At 33.9% G+C, this 27,021-nt stretch overlaps 3 protein-coding genes across 3 annotated transcripts in view; all 3 read right to left on the reverse strand.

Annotated features, from left to right (window-relative positions):
* LOC136807268 (uncharacterized) overlaps positions 1-16,141 on the reverse strand; it is a 147,430-nt gene extending 131,289 nt beyond the window's left edge. Inside the window, exon 1 of the mRNA XM_067063869.1 lies at positions 16,085-16,141. The gene's annotated coding sequence lies outside the window, so the exon portion shown is untranslated. The remainder of the gene's footprint in view (positions 1-16,084) is intronic.
* Positions 9,656-11,579, reverse strand: LOC136807266 (transcription factor PU.1-like). The gene is made up of 2 exons (XM_067063866.1): positions 10,689-11,579; positions 9,656-10,339 (listed from the first exon to the last, which is right to left on the reverse strand). Exons 1-2 carry the CDS (start codon positions 11,356-11,358, stop codon positions 10,050-10,052), a joined length of 960 nt encoding a protein of 319 aa, XP_066919967.1. The 5' UTR covers positions 11,359-11,579; the 3' UTR covers positions 9,656-10,049.
* Positions 16,142-21,174: 5,033 nt separating the features above from the next.
* LOC136807294 (uncharacterized) lies at positions 21,175-22,347 on the reverse strand. Its single transcript, XM_067063905.1, has one exon. The coding sequence runs from the start codon at positions 22,345-22,347 to the stop codon at positions 21,175-21,177; it is 1,173 nt and encodes a 390-aa protein (XP_066920006.1).
* Positions 22,348-27,021: the final 4,674 nt, after the last annotated feature.

Below are 27,021 nucleotides of genomic sequence, written 5' to 3' on the forward strand. Positions count from 1 at the left end.
CTTAAAAAAATAATATACGAAGTTATACGGTAGTGAATAAGTTCTTTCCGTGACATTTTCAAGTTTTGCATCTAAATCCGCTTATAACTTCAGTCGGAACAAATCTTATTTCACTAGCAATTTCAACTGCCCCTTTAATTGACCCGACTGAAATGCTAATCCCATTGGGGTAGATCAAACAATTTAAACCCTTCAATCATTACAAGTTATTTTAGGGTAATCTGCAGCTCAGCCGAAAATTTCCGCTTTTTCGATCGGTAAATGTGTGCATCGGACTTTTTACAATGCCTAAATTTTACATACACACTCCTAGATAGTTTTGAAAAAACGTAAATGTTTTTTTCTTCAAAACTACATTAAAAGTCTCTCAGTGGCTAGAATAAAGGGACACGAGAAGTTTTTTTTCGCGTTGGTGCAATGCAACATGCTTCATCCCGCCAACACAAGAAAAAGTGCGTGTCTCATAGTTTCTTTTTTCGTTTCATGGGACAAAAAGTGAGGGATATACCCAATAGACACGCTGATTTTGTCCCTGGGACAAAAGTGAAGGGACAAAAGTGAGAGAAGCACAAATGTTATTGAAAGAAAAATGGGGTGGAGACACGAGAAAGCCTTTCAGGTTGGTGGGATGGAGCATGTCTCATTGCACCAACGCGATAAAAAACTTCTCGTGTCCCCAAGCCTTAAAAGTAAAATTCTCAAAAAGAAGTACAAGTCAACCCCTCTGCAAACTACGAGCCCTCTAATGAGCACCACACCTAAAAACTCGATAAAAAATTTGGTGTCTGCGATACAGTAATTCAATTGATAAATAAAACCTAAATAACCCAGGCCTTGAAGGAAATATTTTCTAGATAATCCTTTTTCGAAACACCTCTGTCAAATAAACGCCCTGGTCGAACGCCCCCCCCCCTCGATGAAAAATTTCCTCTTAAAACCCTATTAGCCCCAGGGGGGGGGGGTAGAATCTACCACGCTGGAGTTCTTTTGTGAATATCTCTGAGAAAAATTTTTCAAACGACTTGAAACTTTCTGACTTTTGACAAAATCTTATTAAGAGTACTTGTGCAAAATTTAAGGGTCATAGGTTGTCCAGATCAGGTATTATGACTTTATTCTGAAACATGACATAAAACCCAGCTAAAACCGCTTAAAACTCAAAATATTAAAGTGCTGATAACTTCTGAACTATTTGTTCAATCATTTTCAAATTTTTACACGTCATAGGCAATGAAAATATAAATTTGAAAAATTGAAAGAAAAAAAATTGAAAATGATGACGTCATCATTTATGACGTCATCAAATTTTGAAAATTTTACTCATCTTCAGCATAGATTTTAAGAAAAAGTCTTCATAGAAATTTAAAAACCGGCAATAATGTTAAAGAACAACCTTTTATCTTTCTGAATCTTTAAACAGAATCTAAATATCTTTATTAGTTCGATTGTAATAGACAGTTTAGTAAACCATATATTTGGGCTTTTTCCGACAGGTGGAAATTTTGTGATGACGTCATCGGTTTTTGAATGACGTCATCAATTTTTTTTTCTTCCCAGAAATTTGTTACATGATGGAGAACATCTGTACCAAATTTCATGACCAAAGCTCTTCTAGATCAAAAATAATCGAGGGTGGTAGATTCTACCCCCCCCCCCTGGGGATACCAAAGTCAAAAAAGCTTGGGGCCAATAGGGTTAAAAAAATAATATACGAAGTTATACCATGGAGGTATAAAGAAACAGGAGAAGTATGCTATTGTAACCAAGCTCGCCCTACGATTAAAAAAATTACGATGTATGCATGCTCATAATCTCATATATCGTGCATTCTTAATGAGCTCTTTTATCCATAGGTGAAATCCTATTGGCTCATTTAAGCTTTAGAAATTAGATGAGACGAGATTCATTGTTTCTGACATCAGTGTAAGAAAATATTTGGACTAAAAAAAGGCCTGTAAACTTGGCAGTCCTTCATCAAATGATAAGATTTTTCGATCCGAAGGTGGGAACTCTATGCTTGATACTTTCCTCCAAATTCTCCAGCGACTTTAGGTCTACACATTGAGTCTGAAATCGTGTGTGCTTATAAAGAACTTTTCATTTTCTGGCTTGAGAAAATATCTTTTCAAAACAAAATTGAACGGATAGCGAAATGGAACATAAACTTGCTTCGTGGACGAATTTTTATCTAATTTTCGTATATTAAAACACCAGAATCTTCAATACTGATTATTAGAATGTTCATAGCAAACTTGAGTTCTACTAAAAAGTCTTATTTCATCGGGCGAGCTTAGAATTTCTTTTGATACATTTTATAAAAGAAATCAAAAGACTTTAACGACCAATTACCGACACATTCAACTCCTGTTTTTCTTTATACCTCTATGGTTATACAGTGGTGAATAAATTCTTTCCGTGACTTTTTCAAGTTTTGTATCTAAATCCGCTTATAACTTCAGTCGGAACAGAACTCGCTAGCAATTTCAACTGCCCCTTCAATTGACCCGACTGAAATGCTAATCCCGTTGGAATAGATCAAATAGAAATTAGAAGTTATTTTAGGTTAATCTGTAGCTCAGCCGAAAATTTCCGCTTTTTCGAACGGTTGATGTTTTATATACACACTCCTAGAAGTAAATGTTTTTTTCTTCAAAACTACATTAAAAGTCTCTCAGTGGCTAGAATAAAGGGACACGAGAAGTTTTTTTTTCGCGTTGGTGCAATGCAACATGCTTCATCCCGCCAACACAAGAAAAAAAATGCGTGTCTCATTGTTTCTTTTTTCATTTCATGGGATAAAAAGTGAGGGAAATACCCAATAGATACGCTGATTTTGTCCCTGGGACAAAATTGAAGGGACAAAAGTGAGAGAAACACAAATGTCATTGAAAGAAAAATGGGGTGGAGACACGAGAAAGCGTTTCAGGTTGGTGGAATGGAGCATGTCTCATTGCACCAACGTGATAAAAACTTCTCGTGTCACCAAGCCTAAAGTAAAATTCACAAGAGAAGAGGAATACAAGTTACTCCCGTTAGAAATGTAACAAACTACGAATGACGTCAGCTTAAACTTTGTCACAACAGGGTTTATGACGTCAAATTGAACAATTATTAAGTGAAATGTAATTTTAAGCTTGTTGTTAAAGTTTGCAGATAATCTGAAAAGATAATCCCCCTTTTTTACAATTGTCGTGACGTTACATGCTAAAGCTCTGGCTGAAATAAATGTAACATTAATTGTCCTAACATCATTTTCATCCCATAGAAACGGATATTCGATCAAGCCACAATGAGCTACCTAAGGAATATGATGGCATATTGATTCAAATTTTCTTTTGTGGTTACTGTTGACTAAACGTTTATTATAAGAACCAGTAAATCTTACCTGAAGCCAGCCTGTTATGATTTTTTCCTAATTTTGTGGCCTAAATTTTATTAAGATTTTTGACTGAAGTAAAAGTTAAAATCACAGTTTCGTCACAATTTCGTCATTTCTGGAATCAGATTTCTTCTTAATTTGTTCTAAGGTTTTGGCTAAAATTGAGTTTAATGACCACTAATGTTGATAGAAGATGTTTCTCATAAAAAGCGTGTTAATAGCGTAACTATTTCTCAACGTGTTTTTTTTTCAGCCAATCGAATTCAAATTTTTAAATTACAGTTTTAACTTTCTATTTTTTACTCCTGGAACGCTGCGGGCAGAACGGATGGCCCAGAAGTGGGTGAACGATAAGGGAAACCAGTGTATTAAGTTTTGGCATTTGTTTATTGGCTAACCACTCCTATACAAGTAATTTTGGGGATAAAATATTTCCCATATTTGACAATAATTATAATGTATAAGATGGCCGCCTGCAACCACGCTCGCAAGCTTTGAAGGGAGGGAGGGAGGTAAAATAATAATTTTCTCTGTCTTCACTGTAAGATGAGCTTCTTTGCGAATGGAAGATCAGTCCTTGAAGTCATAGCTCTAAACCACCTATAGATTCTACCGAAAGGAGCAAATGCGACGGTGGCGTACTATGGGCGGACGGCCCACCAAAGCCACTCTAGCTAGATACGCTAAAGGGCGTGGCGTCGTAACAAAATAAAAGTTAAACTAAAACTTAACCTCTTAAATTACCAGAAATTGACCCATTTGGTTGAGTTTTCGAAATTGTTTCGTATAAGAGTATAAGAGGGAGGAAAATTGCTCTTCATGACTGCTTTTATGATACGCGGAACCTGCTAAGGACAATTCCCTTCATTATATTTGGTCCCCAAACATAATAATAGTATTTAATAAGGCGAAAATGAAAAAATGTAGTGTTACCGGAATGCAGGTAAAGGAAAAAAGCTCTCATGCGGCCGGCCGGAAAATTTTTTTTTTGCGATTTTTGATAACTTAAGATCGTTGAAATAGAACTTTAAAGATAACTTTTATGTACAAACAGTACGGAGTAAGAGCCCTGAATACTAATATATCAACTACTAACGAAAGTCTGCGGCCGGGTCATAAAATTTGTTTTTTTCACCCGGCCGGTTTACGGAAACACTACATTTTTTTTATTTTCTCCTAACTTTTTGAATTTTTGATAAAATCTTTTGATAATCTTTTGATAATATTGAAAGTGAAAGTAAAACCGGTTTCTTCTTATTCTTCTGTTAAAAAAAAGAAATTTAACAAATAAAAACAAGCGAGCTTTTGTTGAACAGCCCTAATTTTGAGAACAGATCCCAGCTGGCACACAACGTTGTTTCAACGTTCATCTAACGTTATGTGGACGTTAGATAAACGTTGAAACAACGTTGTGTGCAAGCTGGGATGGTATCAGTGACTCGGTCAGTAGGGATAAGAAATGAAAAAGTCTTATACCAATGGAGTTGGAAAATTACCTTTTTCAACATAGATAGCATTTCAAATTCCATTAATTGAAGCCCGGAAACCTATCGGTGATCCCAAAAGTAATCTAGTGACATTCAGTCGAGATGAGAAGAGGAGCAGCGTCTCTAGTAGAGGCCCCCAGCGTCACCCCTAATCACGCCATCACGCAAAAAGAATTTCTCAATCACGCATCACGAAAATCGCTAAAATTTGTCATCACGCAAAAAATAGCGAAAAATAGCCCAAATCACGCATCACGCCTCAAATTTTTGCCCTATCATGCATCACGCCAAAATCTTGATCACGCCATCACGCCAAAAAAATCTCTAATCACGCCATCACGCAAGAAAAAAGTCACAATCACGCCATCAAGCAAACCGCTGGGGGGCCTAGTAGTTTGTGTGATGATGTGATTGTATCCTTTATAGCGTGGTTGCGTGATCCGTGATCTATGATTAAAAAAGCGTGATAAGTGACTGATAAGATAATTTTTTTGGATCGATAGCGTAATGAAAGAATATTTTCGGTATGATGGCGTGATTATAATTCCATTTTGAGGTGATGACGTGACCAAGGTCTTCACTGGCACCCCCGCATATACTATTAGTTACACGATCTTCTCGATGTGGGATACGGGATATACAGGCTCAGTAAAAACCGTATTGGTGGCGAGGCTTGGCGAGCCTTGCTAGAATCTTACTGATGCGAGATGAATACAAATATACAAAACCTTTCCGAACTCACGGTTTGACCAAACAGAATTCGATACTATAGTTTTAAACAAGCAATTGAAAACAAGAGCAGATCACCAAGCAGTATGTGTTTGATAGACATGTCTAGTTTGAAATTGGATTAATTGACTCTCATTACATACCTTATTACTGTGGAATAATTTAACCAGCAATTTAAAATTATTTTTTTTATAGAATCTCGTTTTCTTTGAACGAGAAAAATGTGCACTAAAGCCACTCTTATTAGTGGTACGATCCATGCGCTGATACTTGTTTCAAAACATTTTACCAAGACGATAAGCGAATTCAGGTGGAGTGTAATCATTAAAAACAGCTTTAATAAACGACTCATACCTTGACCCATACTGTCACTACAGAATTGTAGAAATTGACTTTTTGTCAACTATCATTAATAATGTTCCCAACGTCCATATAACGTTAGATGAACGTTAGAACAACGTTGTGTGCCAGCTGGGATTCTTGTCTGCTTAAAGTCAGCGCTATCAAATCAATAAAAATATAGCCTTTTTCAGATTTGCCACTTGAGATAGGTGAGGCAAATTCCCAAATGAAAATGTAAACAAATAACTTCTTTTAATTAAAAGTCTAATGGTTCCCAAAATACATTGGAGTACCTAAAGTTTTAAATGGTGGTAATGACCTTCATGGATAACCCGTTCACTTAAATACTCGATAAAATTTTGTAATATCTTGTTAATTACAACCAATATAAACCTGGAAAGTCTCCAAAAATTCTTTGCCAGATCGCCCCATCGGTGAATCAGATGTCGAAAGGTCTCAAATTGGACTTGATTGCCTAATTGTAGATTAAACTCTACTCTAAATTGAGATTGAGGTAGCGAGGCAAATTTATAATAAAAAAGTAAACATAGTCATCAAATATTTGTCAATGCCCATTATTCACTAAAAATACAATTGCATGCCTATCATTGCGCCTGCTTGATGACCTTCGTGGAGAGCCCCTTTATTTAAATACTCGATATAATTCTGTTGTATTGGTTTGTTAATTACAACCAATCTAAACCTGGAAAGTCTCCAAAAAAGCTTCGTCAGATTGCCCTTCACTGCAACTTAAACCTAGTCTTTACATGAGACCAATACTCATGCCTAAAGCTCCAAAATGTAGATAATACAAAATTTTCCTAAAGCGAGTATAACCCCCTTGGCCAGCCAATAGAAAAGAATACATAATAGAGCCATCATACTGATATAGTTTTTTTTTCATAAGCAGAACGTAATCAGCATACCTAGTATCATATTTGGGTAATGAAACAACATAATGACATTGACAACATTAACATAATGAAAGTTTAATAACTTAGGAATCAGAATGGGATCTTGAGGTTAATTTCCTAAAAGTTAACCAGAGGAATTCTGAGTGTAGCACGGATTTTGCACAATTCGCCTGAGATGATCTGAGGTTCGTCTCAATAATAGATTGCTTCGCATGATGTATTTTATGGTCTTTCTGTCCTTAAAATGTGCATCTGAGACGTCTCAGGGCCCTCAGACTTTTGGAGATCATCTGAGGTTCGTCTCAATTTTATGGTCTTTCTGTCGTTAAAATGTGCATCTGAGACGTCTCAGAGCCCTCAGACTTTTCGAGACTATCTGAGGTTCGTCTCAATTTTATTGTCTTTCTGTCGTTAAAATGTGCATCTGAGACGTCTCAGGGCCCTCAGACTTTTCGAGATCATATGAGGTTCGTCTCAAATTTTGACTATTTATTTACTTGAAAACAACGTCTCAGATCATCTGAGATCTTTCGAGATCATCTGAGGTTCATTTCAAATTTTGACCATTTCTTTCCTTGAAAACAGCGTCTCAGACGTCTCAGATCATCTAAAGTCTTATGGTTATTTCTTTCTTTTAAATGAATTTTTTCCAAAAATTGTGATTAGCCTATATTATATCAACTGTTTGTGAAGATACATGAACAGTTAGTCATTTATTCAATTTCTAATTTGCAGCAAATATAAAAAATAAAAACATATTAATGGTTCGAGACAATTACAACTAGAGTCATTAAAATTCGAAGCGAAAAGATCTAAACGTTATAAACATTTTGACATTGAACCTTAGATGATATTTTAAAACTTACAAAATAGCTAAGATAGGAGAAAAATATCAAATAGTCAAAATTTGAGCCCCAACCTCAGATTATCTCGAAAGATCTCTGACGATCTGAGACGCTGTTTTCAAGGAAAAAATAGTCAAGATTTGAGATGAATCTCAGATGATCTTAAAAGATCTCAGATGTCTGAGACGCTGTTTTCAAGGAAAAAATAGTCAAGATTTGAGATGAAATTTAGATGATCTCAGATGTCTGAGACGAATTAATCAAAATCCATGCCTAAGTGGGAATTCTTCATTCAAACACTAGCCTTCGATGAAATGAAATTTCTTATGAATGTCGTCAGCTCAACTTATCGGTTAATAAATTCGTAAGAGGAGCACCTGTGAAACATCGACATCAAAGCATGTCGTATTTAATCCCTGATATTTTTCTTGGAAAATATTATTATGTGATATGAAAAAAATATTTACGGAAGTTATTTATGGTAAGTTATTATACTATTAACTGATCGTATGATGATATTATGGGAAAACCAAGTTTGACCATTTCTTGGCTTTATGTCTCCTGGATACAATACACACGTTGATTTCAAATTTACTTTATTGGTGTTGCCTTGCAACAAGTCTTAATGTTTAGAGCTAGGATCATTAATACAAGTTAAAAAGGGATCAAAATGGCTTGCAATTAAGATTTCAAGATTTAATTTTAAGTACGTAAAAGAAATTATTGCAACTAGGAAATCGAAGCAATCTTCAACCAGGATCTTTTGAATTAGACCCACCCAATAGTGACTATCACTCGTTCTCCTTATTGAAGAAAGATCAAAAGATTTAAAAAAGTCGTAAATTTAAATTGCATAGGAAATTGCTTTGTTAAGCTTTCTTTAAGACCATGACTTTGTAATTACAGTAAAATTGGAGTTTTGATAAAATCTTTGTAAGCTCTTTTAGAATGCAAAGTGGTACTCCCGGGAATAAGTGTAGCTTAAGTGAAAAACAGGAAAATTGGCAACTGGAGAGTCAATTTTGTTACAGTTACATTGTATTAGAAAATAATAAAACCAAACAAAGTTAATGCATATCGATATATATTGTTTTAAACATATCAGGAGCTTGGTCTCTACCTCAGAAAAGAATAGACAGTTGGCACATTAGCGTTGAATGAAGGGGATCGATCACATTTGATTTGGGCGATATGCTTTACAGATGTGAAATTTCTACTGACTCCATAAACGCCTAATAGGCAACCATGTAAGGACTGAAATTTGGAAAGTACCAGAGACTTTGAAGTGTTTGTCAACAATTAGGTCGACATACATAAAATGACAAGTTCCTTTTTTCTTTCTCTTGATTTGTGGGAGGAGGGAGATTCTAAGATAACGGTATTATGATAAGGCGTATGGGGGACACTCATCTAATACAGAAAAAACAGCTTCTGTTGATACTAGCTACTTAAAATAGCTCATCTTCAAAATTTGTATCAAGTTAATTTTCACTAAGAATCCTTTTCGTTTTACTGATAAAACAGGTACATTAAAAGCTTGGGGACAAGAGACAAAATCAACGTGTCTTTTGGGTATTTCTCTCACTTTTTGTCCCATGAAACAAAAAAAGAAACCATGGGACACGCACTTTTTTCTTGTGTTGGTGGGATCGAGTATGTTGCATTGCACCAAAGCGAAAAAAACTTCTCGGGTCCCCAAGCCTTAATACTATTAGATTCGTTCAAGTGCGAACTAGGGGACATGATCCTAATTTTGAGGAATGAGTTGGATTTCAAGATACTTCACTAATTGGTCATTTGAAGTAATAGAGATGACGCGTTCTTTAAAACAAGTAGCAAAATGTTTTATTACAGTTAACGACCAATCAAATCAAGTAAAAGCTTGTAAAAACTCCGTCTCGCCCCGTCAATTTTAAGGATTGTATCAGAAATTAAAACAATTGAGTTATAGGTTTGATGGATTTTTTGGGATATTTGATCAATTTTGGTTTTTTTCCCTGGTGTGTATATAATATGTAAATAAAACTTACAGTTAATGAAAAACATGCTAAATCTTTTCATTATTCGCCAAAGAAATAATATAAAAGTGTTTGTATAAAATTACTTTTTCTATACAAAAAAATTTTGTTAAATTCTCTAAAATTTCTGGACCGCTATTTACAAGGTATTTACAAAATTATTTCAATGTTTTATGAGTGAAGGTATGTTTTAGGTTTTTTTAAAAACTTTTCCGTCCACAGAAAAGTTCAAATTTTGTCGATAAATTATAAACGAAAAAAAACAAAATTGAAATTAGTAATATATAAAACATATCAAAACAAAATTATTTTTCATAAAAAATAAAATGAAATTTTTAAGCATCAGTCCGCTTGTTCTTTTGAAGAATATCTTGTGAGAATTTGTAGCGTAATTTTTCTTTGTGTTTGTAATTGATCAATATGCCCAGTTTGTAATAATGTCGTAAAGCTCGTGCGAATTTTTCGTATGTCATAGTCGGGTTTTTCTTGACCTCACCCCACAGTTGAGCGATTTTAGCAGAATTTGTAATCTCGAATTCACCTTCGATTGGACACAACCATCTGATGCAATCAGCTCTTTCTTCGTTCAATAATTGTAAGACAAATTCGTAAAGTCGAATCTTATCTGAAGAGAAAGACAAACAAAACAATGATTATTGCCAACGTTATATAATGTGACATAGAAACTAAAGCAACTATTTCTGAAAACAGTGGGAGTTTTTCGAGCACAAGCACAACAGAAAATAGCAAAAAAACACATTTTGGAAACGAAAATGATGATGATTATAAAGAGATGCCATTTTTTTCTACTTAATTACCTTCGTTTAATCATTAGTCAAACATCATATATCAATAAGTTTTCTTACAAACAATAGGTTTATATAAAGCATGTTATAATTTGAGCAAATTAAAAACGCAACTGTCCGAACGGTGAAAGGAAAATCAAAAAAGTGAAAATAAAAAATTCAACCTACCATTACTATCTTCTGAGTTTGATCTTCGTTTTTGAGGTGGATCAGGTTTACCAGATTCCACTTTAATTTCGAATGTTTTGATGTTCCGAGGAGGGGATGGAGGCGAGGGAACAGGTGGTTGCATCTGGTGAAAGTTGGGTGATTGGAAGGGCTCTTCACGGTGGTTGTAGGTCGGCGAAGGGTACGGTTGCTCTTCTCGTGGCTGGTAGTTAGGTGATGGGTAAGAATCATGGCTGACGGCGCGGAAGCATGGAGGTGTATGTGTTGGGCTTAGGTTGTAAGAGTACGAAATATCGACAGGGTCAAGTGGTTGTAGCGCCGCCTCACGACTGACTTGCTCCAAGATCTGTTGTAGCTGATTTGTTTGGTTCTGGTCATCCTGCTCATGTTTTTGAATATTTAACAAGTCTGAGAAATCAATCGTGCTGAGATCACCTTCAAATGATTGTTCACCGGTGTTACTGAAAGGTGAACCTGGGAACGACTCTTCACTTTCACTTTCGTAGAAACTGGTACTGGCGCTGAAGTTATTGAACGGCATTGGTGTTGTATCCATATACCCAGCACTGCAAGTCTTCATATTATTGTAAACAGGTGTTTGGTAGTATGGATGATACAACGGTGTGAAGCGAGAGTGTGAATGATGCGATAATCCTTTTGTTTTCATCATATTTGCGTAGTGTGTATGTGACGATTAGAAAGCAAGTAGAAAAATATCTCCGAAATGCGTTGCCAAATCCTTGACTTTCAATCAGCGTTCAACGCGTGTGTTGTCAATTTAAGTAAAAATTAAAAAAATCAAGTTTCTTATCAAATAAATTAAGTTGCTTTCGAAGGCCTGCCTTTTCTTTTAGTAAGACTTTCTTCGAAAATGTCTACTATGCAACTGACAGAGTATAGATATTATAGACTGGTATTTATACCCTATTAAGCGAACAGTCATTAACTTCAGGAAATCATCATCATAAAAAAAATGACTTCGCTAGTTGTTTCGAATCCCATAAAATCAGTAATTGTGTTGGTTAGGTTATTAATTAATTGTGATATTGTAACGTTGACAAAAGATATACACAATAGACTGGGTATCTTCTGTTTTTTAGTATATTGTTCGTTACAAGGTATTATTTAGCGTTTTTTTTTTTACATTGACCGGGTATTGACAATTAAACGGGATCAGACAGAATTTTAAACCGGCGGTGCCTTCTTAAGTAGAGTTGTTATTTTTGATGTCATTTCAAAATTTCAAAAGACTTTGTAAATGCTTAAAAAAATTACAAAAATCGTATTTGGGATGATCGAAATGCTATTGTTTTGTAAATATTTAGCTGCTTGGGTTTAAAACTCTTAAATTTCCAATAAGAAAACTAGGATCCAAGCCCCTTAACGGATGTTAGTAATACACGTTTTTTTAATTAGAACATACTAATTTTTTGAAGCCTTCGTATGTTCTTAACTTTTTGAGATTTAAGCCTGGAAAATGTTCTTAAAATGTTCTTATTTTCAACACTTTGTGTGCATTTTTGTCCGTTTTCTTTGGCCATCGAAGCCTTATGTTCTTATATAGTTTGTTCTTATATTAAAAAACGTGTATACCGTATAAGCATACGGTCCACTTTGACTCTACTGTACTTTTTAGAAGGATTTCTCTCAATTAGATATTCCACTTACAGTTTTATTTCTTCATCATTCTTCATAATAAAAATAATTAAAATTAAACATTCAAATATGCATTCCACCCTTTATTTATTTTCTGTCCAATGACATTTTGATGGTGGTAGACGTCATTAAATTCGATTCATCATCATCAATAAGAGAGAACAAAGAAAGTGATTACATAATGAGGGAATCGATCAGCGTTTTAACGATGTGTAAAAATAAAAGTATCCAATTGCAATCGCATAGCACCTAATCCAAATGCAACCTAATTATACATACCCAATTAAAACCGTTAATTTAGCAGGGAAAGCTAGTCCAAAAAATAAACTAATTATCAAGATGTATAAAACAACATGAAGAGGCTAGTAGTTTATTTGCAGAATGAATACCAAAAGGTATTAATTCCTAACGGGAAAAAATACATCAAAACTGTGTTCCCATTGAAAAATAGCAACTTACTCGCTGGTCTTGTGATTCTCAAATAAGGAAAGTTTTAGTGCAATAAAGGGATAATTTTTCCAAATTCATTATAATTAAATTGTTAAACTTTCCCCGACTTTTAAATTTTTACTAACATAAAAGAAAACCTCAATATTGACATTAAGAAAAGAACATTACTGTATATCCCAGTTGGATGAAAAAATTGGGAAAGTAGAAGTGCTTGTGGTTTTCTTTTAGAAGTCAATTATTCTAGTATGCAAAATTTCAACTAATGAAAATTAGGTCCCACACAATGATAATTTTCGTTGTGAAACAACTGCAGGGTGTTATTAAAGAGCAATGAGTCTGCAGAAAGAAAACAAGTGCCTCATTGTTCGGTATTAGATACCGTTTCTTTCATTCGTTAGTGAGTTTACAGTTGCCTCTCTCTAATTCGATCTTCAAGGGACTATGATTTTTCTTGTAATTGGCGCTCTCACCGCCACGGCCGGGGTTCGATTCCCCGCACGGGAGAACTTTGCATCTCCTTTTGAATTGAAAAGAGTTGAAAGTATTTATGCTGTTTTCTTTCAGCGGAGACAGTTTTTTTTATTCATCTGGACTCAAACTGGCTGATAATGACGGTAAATAATCGCTTTTACTGTTATCAATTTCGCAGCTCAAAATTCCGGATTTTTAAATAACGTTTCAGCCACTCATCTCTCTTAAAAATGGTAGATACAAGGTGTACCACGAAAATGTGTCCCTCAATCATTCCGCTTGAAACAATTGTTTTTGAAATAATTTCGGCTTGAACTAAATTTACCCAAAAACTGATAATGAATAAGGCTAATAATATCTCATGACACTCTACTCACTTTATACAATTGGATTAATTTGGAAAACTAAATTCAAAGTTTATTGTGAGAAAATTTCATGAATTGAACAGCTTTGTAAGTGAGACGGCTTAGAACCTCCAGGAAGAAATTCTTGCAAAGCTAAACCAGCATCTAATCAGCTGATTATTTTTGCACAATAAATCTCTAGGGAAATTGAATTTTTCTTACTTTAAGACACTCTTTAATAAATAGATAGACAATTATACAAACCAAAAAAAACGGACCAATATTTCCTGAATCTTTAAATTCAAAAGAAATACAAGTTCACCCTCTATTCTTCTAAGCAATCAAACAGGGCTGTGGTCATAATTAGGCCTCCCATGAAAGCGATATTAAGCCCTGTACAAATCTCATAGAAAAAATTAGATTTTCATATCAATATCGATTATCGTAAGAAATTGAATGTATTTCAATACTTCAGTCATTAAATCTTTTCTTCCGAATACAGGAGGGGTGTCCCTCATAAATTGGCTTGTGCTCTTTGATAAATTGTGACATAACAATTAGGTATAGGATATTGGTTCTACTATACGACTCAGAATACACATCATAAATAATAACTACATTTTCCCCTTTTCAATAATTGATAACCCGATATTTGCTTCAACGAAAATCGAATACAAAAACCGTTAGCGGATACCATCAAATTCTACAGTCTCAAAGAGTTACCAAAACTATATTAATGTTTGAGTGAACATTCAGAAATTACTGTAGTGCAGTCTTCAACTAGAATGAGATCGTTCGCTACTCTTTTTGGGTACTTTATATTTCAAGCATGATACTTGTTTTTGAGTGATGTTCTAAACTCGATTTCAAACCCCTGTATTGTTTAAATCTAATCTGATCCTAGCCAGAAAAAAAATCAATGAATTAAAGAAATGCTCTTTCTTATTTCTTACTGAAGTAACACGGTCTCCAGTGGTTTTTCCACACAAAAATGTTAGAATTTCTTGTTAAATGTCCCAAGAAAGTCATCTTTCCTTCTTGAAGAATTGCATTTTTTTTCACTCTTCGACCGTATTTATCGCGTGGGATTTAATCATCGGACATTCCCTTAGTCGGGTCAAACTCTCTTATTAGTTGTTCGTTTTTATTTCGATTCATGGTTTTTATTTTTGATGGAATATTACGTAGTTGAAAAATATCATCATGACAAAGCAGAATTTCACTTCAATAAAATGAACGAGAAAGGTTGATTAAAGGTTCTTTAAGCCTCGAAATTAGTTCATTATATCAGATACACGCTTTTTTTATAAGAATATCTTCTATAAGAATATCAGGGTGAAAATTGGTCAAATCGTAAGAATACCCTAAGAATACCCTCTAGGGTGAATTTCACACATTTGATAAAAATAGAGTCATTTTGTATTTGGTTAACAGAAAAAAACTGCTCCCTTTGTTAGAGATAAATTGAAGCTTTGAGGAATAAATGTAATTTTAACCCAAATGTTCACTCAAAAGTCCAAAACTCTCAAATTGATCATTTCTCAAAAGTCGAGTCTAAAAAAGTAAGAATACGTTAATAATATTTCACCCTCAATTTTGGCACTTTCTTAAGAATTCTTGACCCTCATCCAAAGTACACTATTCTTATTAAAAAAAAAACTTGTATTCGTTTTTCGATTTCAGCTTCGATTGATGTTTCTATTTGTACAGCATTTCGATCAAATAATCCAGCTTCTATTTGTTGTACCCAAGTAACAAAGAATTGAGGAAAAGTAACCCTATTACCCTATGAAAATTAGGGGAGTAATTTCATCCCCACTTATGGCTTCATATTGTTATGCAACTTTGCAGATTTTCGAATTGAGACGTTAAAAATTGACAAAGCGTAGTTGTTGTGCGTCCACAAAGTTGGCGAGATAACGAGTTTTCTGGAGAGTTTGATGCCTGCTAATAACAGTAATGTTTGCGGCAAAACAAATGTGAGTCTGTGACATAAATTTTTTTAAAAGCCGCAAAGTCGCAAAATTTCCCAGCCCAGTTTGGTGTGGTTAGAGACCAATCAATTAAAAAATAATATAGGTTGATTTCTTGGTTAATTTGACAGTAATGCTCCATTAAAATTTTTGGGGCCTTAACCATGAGGTTTTAACGAAACAAAAGACCAGCCAAATTTTAATGTGTGAGAAAAACAAGACAATAGTTTTATGTAAGAGTGGCTAATTGACATGCGTTGGCATATATGCGGTCAAAAAAGATACATTTGTTTTGTTCGATTATTTTTCATGGAATAACAAAAATGACGTAATCTTATAAATTTGGATTCGGATTTTTGTACTGAAGAATTAATGACTGGCCTCACTATATCTTTTATTCGATGATGATTAATTATCATTAGATGGTTGTGATTGTTTTGCTTACTGTAAACAAAAATTCAATTCTGAGAAATTTAGCTTAGAAAGTCTAAAATTTACTTACGTAGTTTAGTAGGTTTTCTATGGCATAGGTTTTCTAGCAGGAAAAACCCCAGTTACACCGAACCTAATGGAAATCAAGAAAAATATTTTTATACACCGATATTTAAATTTTTCAGAATAGGGCTCCCTATATAAGCTGTCACTTGTCTAAATAACACCCCTGTCTCTGTGCCTAAGTGGGCCGGGAATTTAACAATCTGAAATTTACTTGGGTGCAAAATATTAATCTTTCAAACGTTTCAAACATTGAGTGGGGTGAGAACGATTTTGTCAACTTTTTGCATATGAGCTAATTTTAGTTTAGTGCTAGTCAAAATATGTAATCAGAATCTTCTACTAAAATAGAAGTATCATTTCAATCAGTTGGATCCATTCTTACACTGTGACAGAAATAAAATGAGGTTGGGGAAAGGGAGCTATTAAGAGGCAGTAAGTTATATCAAACTTTACAGCTCTGAAACGGTGTAATGTTTAATCAACGAGGGTGTTAAATAGCCTGGTGTTAATTCTTTAACCAATCGGGGGAAATGAAGGAATTAATCAAATAATAATGTGGAAAGCAAATTGTCTTGCTCTAGATGATGGTGGATACTCAAAAAAAAATTTCTTAGATAGATGATTTCATTCAACGGCCCATAAACATTATTTATTGTAATCAACACACTGAATTTGCCGGCCAATAATCCAGATTTTCAGGAGATAATTCGTAATTCGAAGGCTTAGGAAAAAGAAAGCAAAACCAATGAACCAAGGATTTATAGGTTGAATCTTATCGTTGGTAATTGCGGATAGATTAACCTGTATTGAAAAATTTTGTTCACTGGAATGAAATATAGATGAAAGAATTTTGACTCGAAACTTCGTGACGCAATATTTTACTAGTGTTTCAAGCTATGAGATAACGGGACAAAGTGATAATGATCTTATTTTTCCGAGAAAAATTTTGCTGACTCGCACAAAATAAACTATTTGTCACTCTATTATTTTATAGTGATTGCTTAGCTTTTATTCTAAGACGTGCTTGAGTCAAGGAAAGATCACGCTTATGTACCATTTATGACCAAATTATGACCAAAGTGACAAAATTGTGTGCTATACAGGTAAAATGGAAAAATTATTTTTCCGGAAACTGGTCTATAGCATGATAGCAGGAAGCCCCAGGGGCAGCTGCTCTCAGTAGTCGATGTGTTGTGTGTCAAAAAAAACAACCAAAAAACAAGAAGCGCAAAAAGGCTTATATCTTATCACTAAGATGTTTTCCAATGCCACAGTCCTTTTTTCTAAGTTTTTTAAAGAAAATCGCTAGTTCAAACTTAGGCTTACATCTCCGGATCTAGAAGGAGTTAGGAGCTCATTCATAACTCGTTGGGTAGCTTAGAGTCTCCCCTTCTTTAAGGAGTGAAGGGTTGGGCGGCGGCTAGGGGGGTAGGTTAGTGGAACTAAAGCAGTCAATGCGCGGGCCTGACTGAATGATGGAACTGTGTTAGTTGTAAAACTTCAAATCAATTTGCTAGCGGACAGAATAACGTAAAACAGGGCCAAATTTGGAGGTTCTTGGAACACTCGTCGACTAAAAACGATCGAACAACGGTCAAATCTCAAAAAAGTGGATCTTTGTCATATTTTTGCATTTTTTGACTTTTTGGCTTTAAAATCTCGCTGGAAAGACTCACTTTTGAGTATTTTTTATTGCTTGACCATGAAGTACAATCCAAAAATGACGATTTCTAACTCAAACTGGCCATTACAGGAGGGCTTCGCCCTCCTATATAGCCCATGTCCAATATACTCGACACTTAAAAGGTTAAAGTATGTTTTTAGTCTGAGAAAGTTTCATTGTAGTTTCATTACCCTCTTGGAGAAATATTGTACAGAGGTAAAATATTATTTCAAAATCATTTTAAAGGGCTAAAATTCAGTTAGTGCATTCATTCATTTATGTGCCAGAGTTCCATCTGTTCACCCCGTGTATGGATACTAAATAGAGCGGCCCATTTCATCGTCTAGTTTTATCAATGCGAAAGTCGTGGATCAAGAACCTCACTCCATTCCTAAATTTAAGAGATCGATGTGAAACTAAGGTCAGCGTGTACAGGTATACGTGTTGGAGGTATAGGGTAACTCCTTAAAGATGATATCGTTTACTATCCGTTTCTTCCGTTAAATGACGTAATTTTGTCTGATGCAAAATCATGAATTTCCCAAGCTCAGCAAAAATACTGAACTCGTTAGATTTAAAGAGTCATACAAGGTACACAGTAAATTGCAAGATAATCAATATTATAGCGTCATGGGAAAAGGCTACTTTGATTTTGCTGAAAATTTAACGTAGATCCGGACCATTGACAGCAGGAGGAATAAAACGAGGGAGAGAGATTAAAAATCTGAAATCGGAAGGGAATTAACAGCATGCTTAAAAGGTGATTTGGGAAGTTCTCATATCTTACTCATATTCTCTTACTCTTTCAAGACAAACATTAAATTTGTCTTGTTTGAATTGTCTTGAAAGAGACAATTGTTCCTGCCTTCACAAAATACACTGATTAGGTCAACAATGAAGGTTGGGACAGTTCAAGATATTATCTTTGACATTAAATTTTGACAAAATCGTAATGCCAATTGTACACTGCATGAAAAGTTGTCTTCTCTAACGCAAGATATATGACGAAAAGTTAACTTTTCTCTCAATTTTCTTGTTTTGAAATCATTGAATTTTCTTATGTGCGAAAACAAGTAACAGTGAATCTTCACTATTTCTCGAAAAGCTTAAATTTTCTAAATATCGACATAATTAACTTTTCGATGTACAAAATGATTACATTTTTAGCCACGAAAAGTACTACTTTTCTCTGAAGTGAAAATATAAGACTTTCTCCACGCAGTGAAGATTCACTTTTACTTGTTTTCTTGTCCATGGAAATTTTAAATTCAAAATTGAGAAAAGACGAACCTTTTTTGTAAAAAAAATAACGAAATTCTTTTAATGAAAGGAAAGATTAACAATTTATTATTTACGCATTTTCGAAAAGATGCAGATGTCTAGACCAGAAATAACCAACGTTTCGTTATTGGGAATATATATTCTAGCTTAAAAAAATACTTGATCCGCCTCATTTCATAACATTGAAAAGGTAAAAAACTTCTAATATGAAAACATTAAATTTCTGTTTACTGTAGCGACAATTAGACGCGAGATTAAATTCGATAAGATATTGAATTATTAAATATTCTTTGATGATTTTCTTCTTTAAAATTAAAGTCAATATTAAAAAAATCATATTAATATCTATTAGTGCGGTCACACTAGAAAAAAAAATCGTTAAATAACACCCGTATCCATAGTAACAAGACAAAATGTAGTCTGACCGCTTGCAAAAAAATAAATCTTCTATTCAAATTTATATAATGGGTCTAATTATTAAACCGAAATAAGACATGCTCCCGAGCATGTCTTAAAATTTTGACTCTATTGTTAAAATTAGGGCCCATTTATTGAGTATGAATAGGGGCTCGAAACAAAAGAAAATTTGAGATCAGAAGAACACACTTTTTCATATTTTTCATGAGTGATAAAAATGTGTCTGTTTTTATTTTTGTGTGTTGTGATTTGATGTGGTTTGATTGAGTCATTGAGAAGAGAAGAAAAGTTGAGGGAGAATTGGATTTGTTAAAACAAGTATTTTTGGATGAAAAATGTCATTTCCGCCACCATACTACCATCCAACATACTATCAAAACTACCAAGCAGCAGTGCAAAAATTTTCCTAACCAGGAAATGCATCAGCAGCAAAATCTGCCACAAACAAGACCGGTTTTTCCAAGTCAACAAGCTTACCAACAACCGAATCAGCCACAAACAGGATCAAATTTTCAACAGAATCAGCTACAAAGCGAACCGTCGACCGAACAACCCTCGACATCACAATCACAAAACACAACAAGAGATAGCTGGACCTCAGAACAGACCACTACATTAGTTTATTTATGGGTTGAGAATCAAGACATGTTGAATTCGACAAATGCTAACAAAGCGTGGGGTAAAATAAGAGACGCAGTTAACAAAGTAAACGGAAAGCCCAAAATCATTACAAAATGTAAAGCCAAAATAAAAGGACTGAAAGACGCATACAAGAAGTGTAAGCAGCACAACGAGGGAAAGAGTGGTGTTGAATTTAAGACGTGCAAATTCTATCAACAATTGGATCGGGTCCTTTCAGATAAACATGTGATGACCATGCCAAATGTCAAAGAATCTGGACAATCAAAAAACCAGGTAATTGTTTTGTTATAGCATGATCTAAAATCTCGAGGCGTAAATGAAATGGATGTTTGTACTTTTCTTTTAATTTTCAAAACCCTTCTAAATTTGTTGATTTTAACCCATGTGAGAGATGATCGATATGATAGAAAAAAAATTTAAATTAAAATAAAATTTTGAGCATTTTCACACACCCAATGAGTATGTTTCTTTCTAATTCTTTTTGCAATTTCCATCATCAGATTGTGCAGACGATAGAGCCGAACCTGCCGAACCAGACGATTGGACATGTGGCAAATCCATCCTCCAGCAAGAAGATGAGCTTATTGAATCAGAAGATTCTGATATTGATACAGAGACGGCTTGCAGAACGGGTATCAATGACACGTTTGAAGAATCTGAGGGTACTGTCGAAAACAAGAAACCTGACGGAAATGAAAACAAGAACAAACGAAAATTGACTGATTTAAATGATTCAAAAAAGAATAAGAAGAAAAAAACATTCCACGAAGAACTACTTGATGTTCAGAGAGAACAAATTGATTTTTTCAAATCTTCCGAACAAAACTACACAAAATTCATGAGAGAGTTGGTGGAAAACCAACAAAAACATGACGCAGAAGAAAAAAAACGCGATAGAGATTTTTTCTTACAGTTAGGAAACATTTTATCTGGTGGTCCTGGTGGTCAAAATCAAAAGTGAAAATATTTTGGTAACACTTGTCTTATGTTTTTTTTCTAGAAAATTTAAAAGTTGAAACATTATACTGTTTTTAACGGTTTTTAGTTAATATTTTAACATTTCACTCTCATTGAACACTACATGAAAAGTACTACTCGTTTTGTTCTAAATATATTTTCAATATTGTTCTTGTTTCTTCTCCCAGCGGATAAATGTCTTGGTTAACTCGTCGTTGTTGCCTTGCTCGCCTCTCGTTTCTCAGTATGTTATCTAACATTCCATCTTCATCGATGTATTCGTCATTCATTTCTTGACAAATATTGTGTAAAACGCAGCAAGCGATAATCTGATCAGAAACATTTTCGACTTCAGCGTCAAGGCGCGTTAGTAAACATCTCCAGCGAGCCTTTAAAATACCAAATCCCCTTTCCACCGTGACTCTAGCAGAGCTGAGTATTTTGTTAAACCGTTTTTCTGACCTCGTTAAAGCGGGAATAAAAGGATAGGGTTTGACTAGCCATGGAACCAGAGGGTAAGCTCCATCTCCCAGTAAAAGTGGTCGTATAGTGTTGTTATCAATCCGTTTAGTAGGATCAGTTAGAATTTCCAAGCGTTCTGCTTTTCGAAATAGCGACGTATGAGCTAACACTCGGGCGTCATGTATACTCCCTGGGAACCCAGTTGCGACATCTAGGATCTTTAGATTTCCACCAACAACTGCTTGAGTGTTGATTGTATAGCATTGCTTACGGCTGTAGTAATCTCCCTTATGTTCGCTTGCTGGTGCAGTTATTTTGATATGCGTTCCATCAATTGCCCCTACCACTTGTGGAATTTTACAGTTTGTTTCCTCTTTGAATCGTCCTATTTCTTCTCTAGTTTCATCTCTTGTAACTGGGAAATGGATAACCTGACCCGAAATCCTCGAAAGTTCCTTGTAAAAATCCCTCGTAATTGAAACAGCAGTAGACTTTGCAACACCAAAAGTTTTTCCGACTGTTCTATATGCATTTCCCGTCGCTAACCTCCATAATCCAATCGCAATCCTTTTTTCAATCGGTACAGCCCTGCGAAGTTGCGTGTCTTGCTTTGCTAACCTTGGACTCATCAATCTTACAAGCATTTCAAAAGTTTCCTTTTTGATTCGGAAATCTTGTCGCCATTGGCTATGACGGACATTATTATCAATTTCATCTCTTCTATCCCATAGATCAGTAAACCAAAATTCGTGTCTTTCAAGGGCCCAAATCTTTCGCTCGTTGCGAGCCAGAAACGGGCGGTTCATCATCAAAGCTAATCTCTTCATTCGTTTGTAATGCAGCATATTAAGAAGTGTAAAAGTACGAAATCGTTTGATTCGTTCCCATTTTTTGCGAAGAAAATGTTTGAAAATTATGAAAATTAATAAACGTCTTGCGCTCATGTTTACGTCCCTTTAATGATTAGACTGCTTGATTTTTCCCTTTTGAACTTTGCCGAAAATTGAGTTTTAAATTTAAAGCCAGACAGCGTTAAATTTGTCTAGTCTGACCGCACTGTATGTACTCATAATTCTTGTGCTAAAAATCTAAAGTATGCCTTATTTACATAAAATGACATAAATTAATAAGATAATGTAAGATAATAAATCATGATATATAATTTTTAAAACAATGGCAATAATTGATATGGTATAGAAGGAGCTTATAGGGTTGGGGGGATATTTCTGACAAAATTTGACATTGTAAAGCATTTTTCGAATTTAAGAAATAAGATTTAGGTTACGGTTCAAGAAATTGTATTGGTATAAAAAATGATGAACTAATTAATAAAAGAAGTACAACAATTACTCCTTCAGTTGTATATCGTTCCTCTTTTCCTGAGGGTTCTCCGATTCTTCGTTCATTGAAGCATTGAAGATGTTTCTTTTGTTGTGTTGTCGAACAATCATCTTTACTTCTTTTTCTTAATACCATTTATTTCTTGGTCTTCTGATGAGACGATGTTCATTTTGTGATAAGTTTTCTCCACACGTCTTTGACATTGCACAGAATTGATGTTTCGGCTCCCACCGCCGAGCTCGCGATACGTTTTTCGACTTTCTGTAGAGAGAAAATGATAAAAATTATACTCTACTTTTTAAACAGGATTATCAAACAGATTAATTGTCCATTTATTTTTATTGAAAATTGAATTGAACTTTAAATTGAAAATAACTAGTAAAAATCCAAAATGACTTGAAGATTCCAAAAAAACATAATAGCAAGAAAGAAATTACGCGTTTTAGACAGGTTATTTCAAAAATAACTTAAACGAGTGAGTACTTACATGATCATTGCATGGCCTCTTTAGCATTATTGATGCATATTCATCGCCAAGTCTTTACTTGTTTCACTGTAAAGTTCGTGTGAAAGCATATTACAAGATTTCGTGACAAATCAAATTTCTTTCCCTCTTTTAATTTCTGCCAATTAAAATCTCTTTATCAACATTTTTCTATAAGAGACTTAATTGGACTGCAATTGAAAATATCGTAATTTCTCCACAATTATAAATGTGTTAACACAGGGTCCCAAAGGGAATGGTGTTGTTCAGTTCAAACAGTTAATTGTAATTTTTTGATGAAACCGCCGAACAAATTTTTCAGCCTTTGAAATATCGCCAAAAAAGAGAAACTACGAATCGTTCTTTTCTTCCATCAAGTTAAAGCATTCGAGTTTAATTTTAACAAGTTTAATTAATTGAACGGTTTTTAGGAGCTCTTCGTACACACCACTGCCCCAATTTTACGAGAATTAGTTAACGCAAAAGCTTAATACTACACGTTTTTTTATAAAAACAAACTATATAAGAGCATTAAAAGGCCAAAATGTTAAGAACAAGTTAAGAATATTTCAAGGCTTTGGGAACTCAAAAACACCCGATTTCTTACGAAAATGGCCATAAATACTCATAAAATGGGGGGGGGGGTAAGAACATGTTAAACACACTTTTTAGGCTTATTTCCGAAGGCAAAAATTTTGGATGTTCTTATAAAAAAAACGTGTATTCATGAAATATCAAAATCAAATTGTTTCTTTTTATATACATTCCTGATTCGTTCTGTATGTAAAACTCGTCAAACTCACTGACCATAAAAATTAATTTTGGCTGATTTGCAAAATATCTAATACATCCAAAAATTTTATGCCATCTATAATGTAAAATACAGGCTTAAATGCAACCTACTAGCCGTAAGCAAAGCGTCACAAACGCTGCGAGGCCCAAAACAGTGAATCGCTATACATTCAAAAAACTCAAACGAAACAAAGGTAGCTGTCGAAGGATTATACTATTTTCATTTTATGAAAGAATGCCTCAAATAAATTGTTCTTCTTTCCTTCTACAAAACACCCTTGCATTTGATTCAAATATATAAGGAGTAAAAATTGCCTCGCATTACATTTGTCAACTATAATGAAGTAAATCGAGATTAAGACTTAAATAAAAGATCTTTGAAATATTTTGAAAAGTTTTGCAAGTTTTACAAAAACACAAAATTTTAAAAATAATCTCAAAATGGAATGAAATGAAAGCTTTAAGTCATGTATAATGAATTTGAAGAAGATTAATTTGAGCATATCCAGTTTCCAGCCCTTAAAACAAAAAATCGTTTCTAAACATCTCCAATTAGTCTAGTTGTAGAAAATCTGGTGAAGATGCTAAAGCACAATGCTTCAAAGCCAAGAAGGGGAGGATTTGTAAAGCTTTTTAAGTAGATTGACAAAATGTATAGAAAATATTTTAAACTTTTAAACTAACACGAGTAAACGTATCGATGAATAGATTTTACCGGTATTTTTGTAAAGATTAAATATTTCCAAGAATAAATTCAGGCGAATTTTCAGCTATAGCCTCACCTAAAACTTTTATGTTAATAATGAATTAATGAGTTAATAATTTTATGTTAATGCGTATAAAATCAAAAAAACAATTTTGCATACAATGCATTAAAATCAATAAGTAATTGAAGAGGGAATCTTCATACACAACTATTTACTCAACTCCATTGAGACACCCCTGTGTCAAGACCCGCCGCTGGATAAACAATTCTTTCAAAATCCCAATGGGGATAGAATTTATATACTTTTTGAGTTCAAAAAATATAGTGGGATGGTTTTGAACGCAATTTCTTAAATATAATTTTTATATGGGGATGAATTCAAAGTCAATTTCCCAGTGGGGCCGAAATGATAGGGTATTTTTCATCAGAGGATGAAGTTTTTGCTAAATTTTCCAGTGGGTTGTGGTTACATGTGGGAAAAAGTTCCACAGGGGCTGTGAGACAGGGATGTATTGAGTTTCTTTAAAAGTAGTGATACAAATTTTACAAAATTGGCCTGCAAATAATGCAAATAATGCTGAGTTTGCGCGAAGTGTGGTTTGCACTTTCAACAGTTGTTGATCTGACTTAATTGTCAAAATTAAAGATTTAAAAGAAAAATCTAGAATTTGAAAAATCTGTAAATCATAGAGTACAAAGAGAGCTAATTACACCCCTGTCACAGTGTTACAGCCCCGGTGGAGCTTCTCCCACTATGGGGATGAAAGTTTATACAGTGCAATTTCTAAGCGGAGACGAAACAAAGTAAAAGATGTAGGACATTTCTTTCTCCTTTCGCCTTAAAACTTCTAATTCTAAGGTGCGAAAAAGAAAAGCGGCACCTAGTTTGGTCAACAGAGGACACCTCTTCTTTTTCCTGTCATCACGCTAACAGGCACAGGGGTCATTGGACAATATAAAAATTTTTAATTAAAAAATAATCTTGTCAATCAAGAGATCAATCCTAAAAAACACATTCTCATCTTGCTCCCATAAAATTGAAATATTTATTTTACTTTTGCCAAATCAGCTGCAAGAAAATCTGCTCCTTACTTTTATCCCGACGTAGAGATTATAATGTTCTTAAAAAACGAAATTATTACCTTTTTTTATTGTATTTGATGATTGTATTTTCGATAAATTTGGCATGAAAATTTGATATTTTCATGAAAAATATTTTCGTTTAAATTTCAAGACGAAAACTTTATATTTTCTTGAAATACAAACGAAGAAAAGATAGTCAATCTGGAAACATGAAAGATTTCCTTTTTAATGAAAAACGACAAAAGAAATTATCCACCTTTTCGAAGCAAGAAATATTTAAAGATTATCTTTTTTCCAGAACTTAAAGAAAAATAATCTTTTCTTAAAACTGTAAGGAAAAATCGATATTTCCGCAATCGTACGTTCGAAAACATTAAGTTTTCAAGGACAAGAAACTGGAAAGACATATATTTCATGCAGTGGTACTTTCGAAAGTTTTCCGGTATAAATTACTTAGCCTTTACACTGATAAATTTATTGCAGCCAGACCGATCAAAATTCCTTTACACCTTGACGCACTTTGATATACGCACAATGTCTTAAAGTCTATTCACGATAAGTGTGCACTCTTTTTTCATTTACCTATAACTTTTGAAGGAATTCTTCAATCTTTATAAATTTGGTATGATTGGAAAGATATTAGTGAGTGGAACAATTTGAAATAAAAAAAACTTTAAAAAAATTCTAAAAATGAAGATGAAAATGAAGAAGAAAAAAATGAAGATCTTGTATAAAAGTGCTATAACTATCATTTTCACTGAAGTGAATCCTTAATCATCGAACGTCATCACTGTGAAAAAAATTCTCAAAAATAATCCTTCAATCAAAAGATATCAAACAAAGTTATAAGCTGATTGACGTCTAAAAACACTGTTTTCTGCAGTTTTTTGCTGTTTTTTGGGGTCAATCACTTATTAACTTTGTATCATAACTTTATATTGAATAAATATTTTAATGAAATTTTTTCATAGTAATGATCTCCTAAGATCAAAGAATCTCTCCAGTGAAAATGAAAGTTATAGTATTTTTTTACAAGATCTTCATTTTTTTCTTCTTCATTTTCATCTTCATTATTAGAATTTTTTTAAAGATTTTTTTATTTCAAATTGTTCC

The sequence above is a fragment of the Clytia hemisphaerica genome, unplaced genomic scaffold (genome assembly GCF_902728285.1).
Source record: "Clytia hemisphaerica strain Z4C2 unplaced genomic scaffold, Clytia hemisphaerica genome assembly, whole genome shotgun sequence".
Classification (NCBI taxonomy): Eukaryota; Metazoa; Cnidaria; class Hydrozoa; order Leptothecata; family Clytiidae; genus Clytia; species Clytia hemisphaerica.

Excerpts from the sequence above, each read along its gene's own strand:
- LOC136807266 (XM_067063866.1), bottom strand. The coding sequence starts at position 11,358 with ATGATGAAAACAAAAGGATTATCGCATCATTCACACTCTCGCTTCACA. Across the intron at positions 10,340-10,688 it reads AAACTCAGAAGATAGTAATG|ATAAGATTCGACTTTACGAA; the intron begins GTAGGTTGAATT and ends CTTTCTCTTCAG.
- LOC136807294 (XM_067063905.1), bottom strand. The coding sequence starts at position 22,347 with ATGCTGCATTACAAACGAATGAAGAGATTAGCTTTGATGATGAACCGC.